At 35.0% G+C, this 13,211-nt stretch overlaps 2 protein-coding genes and 1 pseudogene across 4 annotated transcripts; 2 read left to right on the top strand and 1 right to left on the bottom strand.

Annotated features, from left to right (window-relative positions):
- On the top strand, positions 1-1,575 carry LOC104877292 (class V chitinase-like; annotated as a pseudogene).
- Positions 1,576-1,703: 128 nt separating this feature from the next.
- On the bottom strand, positions 1,704-2,442 carry LOC100255594 (uncharacterized). The gene is made up of 2 exons (XM_002270050.4): positions 2,093-2,442; positions 1,704-2,011 (listed from the first exon to the last, which is right to left on the bottom strand). Exons 1-2 carry the CDS (start codon positions 2,252-2,254, stop codon positions 1,907-1,909), a joined length of 267 nt encoding a protein of 88 aa, XP_002270086.1. The 5' UTR covers positions 2,255-2,442; the 3' UTR covers positions 1,704-1,906.
- Positions 2,443-4,650: 2,208 nt separating this feature from the next.
- On the top strand, positions 4,651-11,544 carry LOC100258593 (cysteine-rich receptor-like protein kinase 34). 3 transcript variants are annotated; one of them, XM_059740588.1, is made up of 8 exons: positions 4,651-5,120; positions 7,453-8,937; positions 9,239-9,373; positions 9,478-9,668; positions 10,153-10,363; positions 10,491-10,728; positions 10,824-10,974; positions 11,058-11,544. In XM_059740588.1, the coding sequence occupies exons 2-8, from the start codon at positions 7,830-7,832 to the stop codon at positions 11,376-11,378; spliced, it is 2,355 nt and encodes a 784-aa protein (XP_059596571.1). In that variant the 5' UTR covers positions 4,651-5,120; positions 7,453-7,829; the 3' UTR covers positions 11,379-11,544. The 3 variants fall into 3 exon arrangements, with proteins under 3 accessions (XP_059596571.1, XP_019074112.2, XP_019074111.2); XM_019218567.2 differs by lacking the exon at positions 4,651-5,120 and having other exon boundaries at positions 6,112-8,937; positions 9,478-9,659; positions 10,165-10,363; XM_019218566.2 differs by lacking the exon at positions 4,651-5,120 and having other exon boundaries at positions 6,112-8,937; positions 9,478-9,659.
- Positions 11,545-13,211: the final 1,667 nt, after the last annotated feature.

Genomic DNA, 13,211 nt, shown 5'->3' with positions numbered 1-13,211 from the left:
AGAGACACAGGGCTTCTCATCGTACCAAGCAAGATAGTTATCCATCCCTCTCCTTCAATGGCTTCTAATTCTATTTTCCTCCTCCTCTTCTCCCTCCTTTCTCTGCTCCATCTCCACTCCTCTGCCGCCCAAAGCTCCGTTAAAGCCGTCTACTGGTTTCCAGACAATGAATTTCCCGCATCCAACATCGACTCCACCCTTTTCACCCATCTTTTCTGCGCATTTGCAGATGTAGATCCCACCACCTACCAAGTTACCGTTGCATCCCAAAACACAAATGCATTCTCCACCTTCACCACCACTGTCCAACAAAAAAACCCTTCTGTCAAAACCCTTCTTTCCATCGGGGGAGGAGGTTCGGCAGACATCAAGAACCACTTCTCTTCCATGGCTAGCCAGCCTAATTCACGGAAAACTTTCATTGATTCTGCAATAAACTTAGCAAGGTCTTATAACTTCCATGGCCTAGACCTCGACTGGGAGTACCCCGCCACTGACACCGACATGACCAACCTCGGTGTACTCCTCAAAGAGTGGCGTGATGCAGTGGTTGCCGAGTCTTCAAACTCCGGCAAGGCAACATTACTTCTAACTGCAGCATTTTACTACGCACCCAAAATTGAGTCACTGAGTTACCCTATCGACTCAATAACTACAAATTTGGACTGGATCAACGCTATGGCCTATGATTTTTATGACCCTGGTCCCAAGTGACGCGTGCTCCGGCTGCATTATACGACCCGGAGAGTCAATATAATGGGAATTATGGGGTTGTAGCTTGGATTCAAGCGGGCTTGCCTCCCAAGAAGTTAGTGCTGGGCTTTCCCTTTTATGGCTATGCATGGAGGTTGGTGAACGCTGATAACCATGGTCTGTTTGCACCGACCAACGGAGAGGGAACAGGGTCTGATGGGGTAATGCTGTATAAGCAGATAAAGCAGTTTATGGCGCAGAATGGAGCTGCAACGGTGTTCAATGCAAGCATTGTTGGGGGCTATTGCTATGCAGGAACAACCTGGATAGGTTATGATGATACTCAGAGTATTTCCACCAAGGTCTCGTACGCTAAGGGAAAAGGGTTGCTTGGTTACTTCGCATGGCATGTTGCAGCGGATGACAACTGGGTTCTGTCTCAACTTGGTTAGTACTCTTAAAAAATTAACTACAAATTTTTCCAGCTTTTAAGTAGTCTAAGTTTGCAATCTAGACATGGTCAGACCTTATACAGAGAAACACGTCTAGGAATATCATTCATATGTTCTGTACAATAAATCACATACCTAATATAGTGGTTTCTACTGTGTTTTTGCAGCTTCACAGACATGGGAAGCATGAAGAAAGAACATTGCACTCTATGAGATCTTAAAAAACGTACTATTATGAGATTGTTCCAGAACTATTACAACGGTTCATCAATATTTTGTTATCTATAATAAGAAAAATAAGGAATAAACTCTTTGGTTTTTGTTAATATTTGAATATTTTATGCTGCACTAATTTACTTCCCATCTGTTCATTATAAGAACAATATTCTGCAGAGCCTTTTTGTGATATTTGGATAAGGGAGAGAGTCCCTACCATTGTATAAGTATGCCCTCCTTTTAGTCATATAAACGCATTGTGTAAATGCATTTTAAAGTCATTGAGGACTCTTTGAATCTAAAGGGGACAATATTTACACCATTGGGTATAGGGTTGTCACAATTCTTTCATTGAAAATAAATTAACTTTTTCCCCCGCCATTATATCTAAAATGAAATTTTCTGAAAAAGCGGAATAGTTGCGAAATAGTTGTGAAATTTTAATTACATCCCATTGATTCTTCCTTTGAGAACCCAGCCCAAAATGCTCGTAGAGATCAAGAATTAATCCCATGTATATTAAATACAAAAGAAATTACCAAATTCTAGCAGCTTTTCATTTTCTCATTGTTCTTCATCTCTCTCAGATTTCTCCACAAGTACCTCCCACTGGCCATGTCCACAAAACCCCAAAACCCATCTCGAATCATCTGAAAATCAAACCATAAAAACTCAAACAGACTACCACACAATCCCCAGGAAATCAAATAAACTATGTAAGTTTTACATACCCTTTTGAAATTGAGTTCTTGCTTGTCCTTAGATGGTACATTTTCCAGATTGGAATCCTCCAAACTCAAGCCAGTTTCCTGAGAAGAGCGAACCGTCCTCCATGCAAAATACCCGGCTAAAACTGCTGAGAAGAACACCAAAATGAACCTCAGAGGACACATCTTTCTCTCCCAGAGATGGAAGGGCTCTCTTTGAGCTTGAAGGTCCTAGCCAAAATCTGGGTTGTTTTCTCTAACTGCCGGCAGACAGGATTTCTGAGAATGCAAGGGATGAATCAATGGAAACCAGAAGAATGGGGGGTTTGCTTGTTTTAGGGTGTTTAAAAATATAGAAAGCGCGTTTTGGTAATGGATGAAGGAGTTGTATAGTATGACTTCTGCTTTGTTTTGTTTACAAAGTCAATTCTCCTACATCTGTCTGTTTATGGTCAGGGAACAAAATAGAAGTTTATTGAAGGGCTGGGATCATCTCATAGGTCCAAAGTTGACCTGATTGGAAGATGATGACCGTCGGATTTGAGTACATGGCCTATCGGGCACCGACCCTTGCATGTGCTCCATGATTGGAGGCTAGATATACCTTGACTTAATTTATTTATCTATTATTTACATGACTCTAATTGATTGTAAGCACATGGTACAACCAATTTGAAATAAATATATCGATTAAAAGAATGTAAACAAACATTTTAGAAAGAGATGCACTGATTTATTTTTATGTTTTGTATTATTCTATTCGTTTTTTTTATATATATTTTTTCCCTTTCCTTAATATTTTTTTCTTTTCTTAATGCTTATGAAATATCTGATAAAACTTAATACTTATTACTTAATGATTTAAGTTGATTTTAAGTTAAGTTATATTTAAATTATTGACTTAAGACTTATTATTTAATTTTTATTTTAAGTATTAAAATTATTTGATAAAATTAACTTAAAACTTAATCTAAATTATAAAATTGACATATTTATTTTCATAAATTATAATTAGGGCAATGGAGATCAAGTAATAATAGAGGTCGTAGAATAGTCAAAGAAATCGTAGAAGTAATTAGGATAAATAAAAAGATAAAATGAAAATATAATTTAAAAATAAGTTAATTATTTTTATTTATTACTTAAAGTTGTTTTTGAGTCACACCATAAGTTATTTTATCAAACATACTTAATTTATTTAATAACTTAAATTAAGTTATTAAGTCATTTTAATTTATTAAATTGGTTCACCAAACACCCCATATGACTCAATGTTAAAAAGAAAACAAATCTCATCATGATAGAATTTATTTTTAGCCATAATGGCTTATAGTTTTTCATCTTATATGAAGTGGAAATGGTCACCTTATTGTGGTTTATTAGTTGCAATTAATGGGCTTTTTTAACTTTTACAACTAGTTTAAAAAATAATTCTTAAAAAAAATAGTAGTTTGGAAAAAAAATTCTTAAAATATGGTAGTTACAAAATTATTGATAAATCTACGATTTTTTTGCCACTTTGAAAGGTGTTTTTTGAAGAGACACCTTCATTTTTTTCATATCAATTATATTTGCTGAAAAAAAAAATTGAATTTACGCTAAATGTATCTTTTTAAGAGACACCTTTTATAATTTCATAAAATTGAATTTATGCTAAATATGTCTCTTCAAAAGACATTTTTTTCATAACCTTTTTTAATGGTCATACAAATTAAAAAAAAATTGAATTTATACTAAAAAATATCTTTTCCATAACACCATAAAATCAAATTTATACTAAATGTGTCTCTTGAATAAACGTCTTCTACAATTTTCATATTAATCACAAAAAAAAAAAATTGAATTTACATTGAAGACGTGTCTACAATTCCATAAAATTGAATTTATATTAAATGTGTATTTTCCATAATACCATAAAATCAAATTTATACTAAATGTGTCTCTTGAATAAACGTCTTCTACAATTTTCATATTAATCACCAAAAAAAAAAAAATTGAATTTACATTGAAGACGTGTCTACAATTCCACAAAATTGAATTTATATTAAATGTGTATTTTCAAAAAACACCTTCCATAATTTTTATATTAGTCACCTATGAAAAAATTAAATTTATTCTAAAAATGTCTCTTGAAGGGAAACCTTTCAATGTAAATTTAATTATGAAATGTGGAAGGTGTCTTTTGAAGGGACACCCTCGATATAAATTCAATTATTTTAATGGAGAACTAATACGAGGATTGTTGAAATAGACATCTTTAATATAATTTAATTTTATGAAATCGTAAAAGGTGTCTCTTAAAGAGACATCTTTAGTATAAATTTAATTTTTTCACTATATAACTAATATAAAAATGGTAAAAAAAAACGTTAATTTAAGAGACATTTTTAATATAAATTCGATTTTTTAGAATATAAGAAACCATGAATGATAAGATGGCGTTCATGTGTTAATGAGATATATGGCATCTTCGATATTCACAAAAGATTATCCACAAGATGGACGTGGAGACTAAGACGATGGGCCGGGCCTCATTCTTTAGGCCCATTTATCTCCAGATCGACCCCTTTATATCTGGCTCCGTCTCTAAATTTAGGGCACAACTTTGGGGAGAGCCTCTCTCAGTCTCTCACCCAATAGGGTTAGGAATAGGGTCTGTGAGCTTCTTTTGTGAAGACTTACGACGAAGATTTGTTACTTTTTGAGATTTTTTGGCGAAAATTTAGGGTTTCAGTTTTGTTGAATGGCTGCAAGGGCTGAATGCAAAAGGGCAGAGTCATTTCATTCTGTGGCTCTGAAAAACTTGTAGGTTCTCTACAGGGTGCCCTGCTATTCCAGCCCTATACAACAAATTTTTCCGTGTTTTCTCGGGAAAATGATGGCATCATAGTACGGGTTTTGTGCTTCTTGGGTTGTCTTCGGGATGTGTTTTTTCCTCCCCTAGCTCCCCATTTTACCTATCCACGAACCCGCCTCCAAACGCCATTACATCTTTTTTTCCCCCTTGGAGTAGGCTATTTCTACACGATCTGTTTGGTGTGCTGAGAAAAAGGTTGGTAAAAATGACACTTGAATTTCCTAGAGTTTTTGTATTTGATGAAGAATTTACTTATGAAAGATTTTTCAGAGAAGTTCCTGTCATCAATGGGATTGTCTCACAAATGGTCTAAGGTTTTGTTCTTTTGTGCTAGAAAAAGATCAAAGAGAGAGGCCTCTTGAGATCCTCATAGAAGATATTATTAATCTTGATAAATCGAGAGATTGAAAATCGTTAATATGGAATACTTTGACTCTTCAAAACCCAATCTTATACAAGGATTGAAATATCGGTTTTTACGGATATATCGGTACTTCAATTTTACGGATATATCGGAAATATCGGAGAAATATCGGTGGATATTTTTTCATAAATATCGGTGGAGTGAAAATTATTTAAAATTAATAGGAATTCTTGAAAAACTTCAAAAAATGATAACATAAGTAAGAATACACATTTTAAAGTTATCTTGTAAGTGTAATTGATATATATATATAATTAAGAAAAAAAATATCGTAAATAGAGATATATTGGTAGATTCGATATTTGAATTTTAAAAATAATATATATGAATTTTGAAAGCGTATAAAGTTAAAATTGAGTTAAGAAATATGATATTGCAATAGTCCTTATACTAAGAAAGATATCGATGTAGTTTCAATATATTATTAGATGAAGGGAGTTCATCTTGTTGAAGACAGTATTTATTTTCAAAATTTTAAAATATTTTTATTAAAACATATTTTATTATATTTTAAATGAAAAATTAAATTAATTTATATAAAATATCTTATTTGAGATTTAATTTTTAAAATTTTATTAAAAATATGTGATAATAACTTTTTCTATTAATATTAATTTATTTAATAATAAAAATAAAGGTTGATAATTAATAATTATTTATATAGAGAGTGGAAAATTGTTCTCATGATTTTTTTACATATTTTATTATATTTTAAATGATAAATTAAATTAATTTATATAAAATATCTTATTTGAGATTTAATTTTTAAAATTTATTAAAAAATGTGATAACAACTTTTTTTATTAATATAAATTTATTTAATAATCCAAATAAAAGTTGAAAATTAATAATTATTTATAGAAAATTGTTCTCATGTTTTTTTTATTTTTTATTTTTTATTTTTTTATCTCCCCTAAATCTAAAAATAAAAAAAAATAAAAAAGGCACCCACTTCTCTCTCGGGCATCAAGAACCCTTTTCTGAAGGTGTCTTCCAGCGAGAGAATCCCTAAAAAGCCCTATTTTCCTCTGCTACTCTCAAATCTCAATCCTCGCAGGTACTAATCTAATCATGTTATTATTATTTTTTTTTTTGCAACCCCCGTTTGATTCCCAAGAAAATCCATCCCCATTCGATTTCCGGGAAAATTCATCCTCGTTTGATTTCCGAGAAAATCCATTCAAAACTCCCAAAGAAAACCAAAAAAATTGCTTTTCTTTTGCTCCCTGTGTTTTCTGGATCTGTTTTAGGGGTCTCTTTGCTGTTGTGCCATTGGATTTAAATTTCACGAACCCTAAATCCACGATTTTTGAGTCAGGCTGAAAAACACAACTGCGCGGGCTGGACTGGTAGGAAATATCGCGATTTTTCTCCGATTTTTCGGTGCTTCACCGATATTTCGCCGATATATCGGCGATTTTGTCGATTTTTGGCCGATTTTTCCGTCGATCGATAATCGGTGCCGTTTATCGTTTCCATGCCGCACGATAACCGATATTTCGACGAAATATCGGCGACATTTTCCGATTTTTCAATCCATGATCTTATATCAGTCCCCGAGAGAGAAAGAGGGTTGAACCGTTGGAATATATTTGGTTGTTTACAGTCATGTGAAATGCAAAACGGGGTTTTTGAGAATGATGGAACGGTGTTTTTGAGTTTGACACGAGGAAAATGTCAGAATTGTAGGTGGGGTTGGAAGGGGGGGTCTCCGCCATCGGTGGCGGTGCCAGCAGGTTAGTTCAGGGGTAGCCTTGAAACAAATACGAGTTGTCATTGTCAGGGGCTTTAGCCCAATGGTGGGGCAATGACCGGCCCAAATTCGACGGTACTAGCTGGCTCTCTCCGCCCTCTCGCCTGCTGCCATGTGGCCCCTAACGAGAGAGGCAAATTGGAAAAAAAACAAAAATTGGCCTTTATTGACATCTTCAGCAAATTTGAAAAAAAAAAAAAACGTATTCCAACCTTATAATTTTCCCATATGAAATGAAAAAACCTTTTACGATATTCCAAAAGGAATTGGAAAATTCTGATGGTTAAAATTAATCACTAAGAACATGGTAGGAGATGAAAATTTTCACTGAATTTACATTGTGAAACAAGGTTACGTCTCTGGGTCACACTCCAAATCGCTACCCCAGACTCCAGTCTCCACGTGGCAGATCGGCTTCCAATATTCCAAGGGCCAACGCAATTAGGGCGGTTGGTGGGCCAATGCAACGTCATACAGCCGAGTATGACTCATATTTTCCATCAATTCTCCCATGAAAAATATAGGATTTTTGGTCTCTCCTCTTAGTCTATCAATCCCAGCGTCACTCCTACAGGGCGTCCGTACCTACAGGGTTCCCTAAAAGTCTTCAACGACTAACAGTAGTACGCTACAGTCCACAGCCAACAAATTTTGTAAGACCTGTGTTTTGGTTCAGATGGTGCTATTTAATGTCTATGAAGTTTCATAGTTAAGGTTGCTTTCTTCCATGGCAGCCAGAATTGTCAGCTTCCTTCTTTTCTTTCTTGCTTTCGGATTGCCCTATTCACATGGAGAAACTTGGATTAAAGCTGGTTACTGGTATGCCGGTAGTGAATCTCCAATTCCTGATATCAAATCTGGGTTGTTCACTCATCTTCTTTGTGCTTTTGCTGATATTAACCCTACCACCTACCAGCTTTCTATATCTTCTTCTGAAGAACACTACTTCTCTACCTTTACCGACATAGTCAAGCGTAGGAACCCTTCTGTTGTAACACTTCTGTCCATCTGGGGAGGACAAGGGCCCACGGGTTTGTCCATCTTGGGTGAAAGGGTGAACTCTTCCATGGTGTCTTTGATGGTTAGGCAGCCCTCTTACAGAAAATCTTTCATTGAATCCGCCATGAAAACAGCTAGACTTTACGGGTTTCATGGCCTGGACCTGTTTTGGCTTTGGCCTAACACCGAGTCTGATATGAAGAATATGGGAGCCCTCCTGGATGAGCTGCGAGCAGCTGTGAAATTGGAGTCTAGAAATTCTGGTAAGGCACCACTGATATTGACTATGGCTGTTCATTATGTGCCAACTCTCTACTCAGTGAGCTACCACATTGAGGCAATACAGAGGAACTTGGATTGGGCACATATTCCAGCATATGACTATTATTTGCCTTCAAGGGTGAACTTTACACACGCCCATGCTGCTTTGTATGATCCATTGAGCAATGTTAGCACTGATTTTGGTATTAGGGAATGGATCAGTAAAGGGTTCCCTGCTAGTAAGCTGGTTTTGGGGTTGCCTTACCATGGATATGCATGGACACTTGTGAACCCTAACCACAATGGCATTGGCGCACCCACTTCAGGTATAGCCATGACAGCAGATGGATCCATGAGCTATAAATACATCAAGTGGTTCCTTCGAAGTTATGGGGCTACTTCAATGTACAATGCTACTTATGTAGTGAATTACGTCACTATTGGAACAACTTGGATTGGTTTTGATGATGTGCAGGCTATCAGAGCTAAAATTTCTTATGCCAAGGAGAAGAAGCTACTTGGTTACAATGTGTTCCAGGTTAGCAACGACGACAATTGGGCGCTTTCTCAGGCAGGTTAGTAATGGTTTCTGATTTATTCGTCATTTTCATCTCTTTCTATCAATGGGTCAAGAAGGTATTAAGGGACTAGCCTGAAACTTGAACCAGAGTCTGTGTTGGTTTGGTGGGTGGCAAAATTGATCTTCATGGTTTGCTCATAAGATGCTTCTCTTAATGCAGTAACCTTTTGAGTAAAGAGAACAACAATAAGACATCCTTGTATTTTTCCCATTACGATTATCTTGGAAACTATAAGAGCAGATGGTAAAGATCTCTTCATGGTTCATTCCCATTAATGTGATCAATTCTGTTACAGCTCAAGATGATGACAAAGTTCATCACAAGAAGCAGGAATTATTGATAAAAATTCTGGTTCCAATTGCTGTACTTATTCTTGTAGCAGGCTCCATAATGTGTTGTTACTCACGAAGCAGAGTACTCAAAGCAATAGGTAACTTTAGTTAACCGTAAGAGTTCACTATGAGAACATTTTTCCCATTTTATATGATATGCAGAGACTAATGTTTTGTCAAAATTTTCCCATTCTGGTTACAGGGACCAGGAATTTAGGCAAAATATCACTACATGAAGTAGGAAGCAAATCATCAGGTGTTGAAAATTTTAACAGTAATGCTCCTAATCTGCGAGTGTTCAGTTTTGCTGAGATCAAAGAGGCTACAAATAACTTTTCCTTTGAAAATAAGCTTGGAGAGGGTGGATTTGGGCCTGTTTACAAGGTACTATCTGTAAGTATTTCTTTATGTTTTCTCTTAAGATATTTGGAATGGTCTTGATAGGGGGAGAACAGGAAATGTAGGAAAAGGAATTAGGGAGCTCCTCGCTCGATTACTGATTTGACTAAGTATGCTCTTTTTTCAGTTAGATAACCTAGTTATGATACATTAGAACTAGAAACAGGAGCGAAATTCCACGCACATCTTCAACTTCTGCTATAGCTTTGTCCATGTAGAAAAATGGTTTGAACCAGTCAAACAGAGTGAGCCACAGAGCAAGTCATCACCCTAGGCCATGACCTGCACTATTACCCCTCTGCCAACTCTTTCAAGGATAACGGAAAGAAAAGAAGAAAACGCGGAAAATTGAGGTGCTGATTGAGAACATATTAGCCCAAGCTGACTGCATCGCAAAGTGAAAGTAGATTAAGCATGTCCATTCATGCTCCCATGTATGCATACTAGCACTACTAACCATGGGTGCTGATTTTGTTAGGGTAAATCACAGAAGGGAGAGGAAATGGCAGTGAAGAGGCTTTCGAAAACTTCTAATCAGGGAGCAGAGGAGTTCAAAAATGAGGTTACACTTACAGCCAAACTGCAACATGTAAATCTAGTTAGGCTTCAGGGATTTTGCACGGAAGGAGAAGAAAAGATGTTGATCTATGAGTACATGCCCAACAAAAGCCTGGATTTCTATCTGTTTGGTCTGCAACCTTTTCTGCTCCAACTATAGTTAACAAGATTTTCCTTAATTTCCACATGTCCATTGTGCTTCTTTTTTTCTATGCATTATAGTTGAAGTATTCTGAACTAATCCTTCATTTGTTTTAGATCCTACTAGGCGCTATTTTTTAGATTGGACAAAGCGCATCGCCATCATTGAAGGGATTACTCAAGGACTTCTCTACCTCCAAGAATACTCCAACTTCACTATAATTCACCGGGATTTGAAAGCTAGCAACATTTTACTGGACAGCGAGATGAAGCCCAAGATTTCAGATTTTGGCATAGCTAGAGCTTTCCAAAAGGATGAACATGAGGCAAGTACAGGCCGGATTGTAGGAACGTAGTAAGTCACTAAGCCCTCTCACCCTCAACTTTCAGTGGTATAACATGATTCATCTTAATTTCTTAAGTACTTGTATTTTTGGATGATCCATGCAGTGGCTACGTTCCTCCTGAATACGTTCGAAGAGGGATATACTCCATGAAATATGATGTTTATAGCTTCGGAGTTCTACTTCTGCAGATAATTAGTAGCAGGAGGAATTCATGCACATATGGCTTGAGCCAAAACCTAAACCTTCTAGAATATGTAAGTCACTTTACTGAGCATTTCCACCATTGTTGTACGAGATTTAAATCATTATAACAGATGATGAAACCAAACTGTTGCAGGCATACGAGTTGTGGAAAGAGGGAGAAGGCATGAGGTTTATGGACCCATCACTAGATGACTCATCTTCGTCTTGTAAACTCATGGCATGCATGCAAGTAGCCCTGTTATGCATCCAAGAAAATCCGGACCATAGACCAACAATGTTGGAAGTGTCTTCAATGCTCAAAAGCGAAACTGCAGCCATGCCTGCCCCTTTAAGGCCTGCTTTTTCAATCAAAAGTAATGAAGATAAATTATCAGTCAATGATGCCACCACTTCTTCGCAGCAAAATATATTATCAGTCAATGATGCCACCATTTCTGATTTGGTACCACGGTGATGGTGCAGACTGTCCTAATATGAAGAAATGATAACTTGTGATTTTGGGTATCATCTGTTGTTATTAGCCTCCCGATAAGATTGTAAATGTTTATTACTTATTTATTGTCACTTGTCAGTAATATATGATTTTCCGGGAAACCCGAGGTGGAATTGGGAATTCAAAAGGCGTAAGGATAGGGTTGGACTAATTCTCATGAACTTCTCATCTATTGTGGGACCTTAGAAAATGCTGGACTTGCATTGAACACGGCCACCTGCTCATGTTAATTAGCTCATGATGTCGCAAGGGAGTAGACGTACACAACCCAACTGCATGCTCTCTGGTGGAGGTTCTGGGACCTTTCACTTGATTGAAAAATAAAGAAATAAATTCATTATGCTCCATTAATTTTTAGTTGCGAAAGATTCAAGGAGACTATAGCTTGTGATTTTTTCCTTCGCATTGATGTCTTGACATTGCCAACTTTACGTCACATTTCATGTGCTTTTTTGAAGTCACATTAGTCATCCATTGTTATCACAAATTCTCTCTCTACGTCCCTTTTTTTAATCATGCATGTTCTAATAGACAATTATTGGCAACATACACAAAATATAAATGTACAAAAAAAAGAAATAAAAATACTATCTTATAGAAATGATACATTTAATAATTCAAAATATTAATAATAAATACAAATATTTTATAGTTTAGATTAAGAAATTATGTTTTACTATTTATAGTTTAGAGGGTATGTGATATTTAGAGATTTTGTAAACGGAGGAAAGAAAATATAAAAGAAAAATAGAAGAAAAAAAAAGTAAAAAAAATAATAAATATATTAAAAATTGATCAATTATTTATATATGTTACTCAAAACAAAAAAAAAGTAAAAAAAATAATAAATACATTAAAAATCGATCAATTATTTATATATATTACTCAAAACTTATTTTATTTATTTTAATTTATCGATATAAAGATTAAATAATTAATCATATATAAAATTTTAATTATATTTTATTTTATTTTATATTTTTTGTAGGAGAATCAAATATGAAAAAATTATTTTTCTTTATATTTTTTTTTTTTTCCTTAGTATTTTTTAGGAACCAAACACAATTAGAGATTTTGTATATTAATATTGAATAAAATATCTATTTATTTTTTGAATATTATTATATGTAAATGAAATAAAAATATTTTGTCATATAATATTTATGAAATAACAAGGAAAAATAGCATAAATCAAGGGAAAAGCGGACTACGTTGTTTTGATTTTGTTTGTATTGAATAAAAACGACAGATGTTATTAACTACTTTTCAAATATATAGGAGGTAAGATTAGATTCATTCTTTTGTAGGTTCCGGGAAATGAGAGGAAGGAAGAAAAAGCAGATGGGAGGGTTTATAGGTTTATGTGCTTGAAAAAAAATGAATGAGATGGAATGGGCATGAATTAGACTTTGTGGGTTTTATGAATTTATTTATTTATTTATTTATTTTTTCATGTGATAGACTGAGTTGGCAAGAAGAAGGGTAAAATGGGAACTCAAACACACATACGGTCCCATTTTCCTGATATTTTAATTAATAAAAAGATTCTTTTGAGAGAGAGAGAGAGAGCAAGCATCTGAAAGGATCGGAATGCAAGACTTTGTCTTATGTTAGGCTATGAAATTTCAAACCTAGAAAATGAGGTTAGGTAGGAACGAGTTTAGATATCTCTTCTGTTTGGTTGGTGAAGTTTCCAGCCTGCCAAACCATCAGCCAAGAAATTAAGGAACCTGCGTCCCATTAAGTGGGGTAGTTCTTTGAAATTTAAGATCACAATTGTTAGTTTTGAAGGCC

Source organism: Vitis vinifera, chromosome 11 (genome assembly GCF_030704535.1).
Source record: "Vitis vinifera cultivar Pinot Noir 40024 chromosome 11, ASM3070453v1".
Lineage (NCBI taxonomy): Eukaryota > Viridiplantae > Streptophyta > Magnoliopsida > Vitales > Vitaceae > Vitis > Vitis vinifera.
Note: the sequence above shows the minus strand (reverse complement) of the source record. Positions and strands in the feature narration are given on the sequence as shown.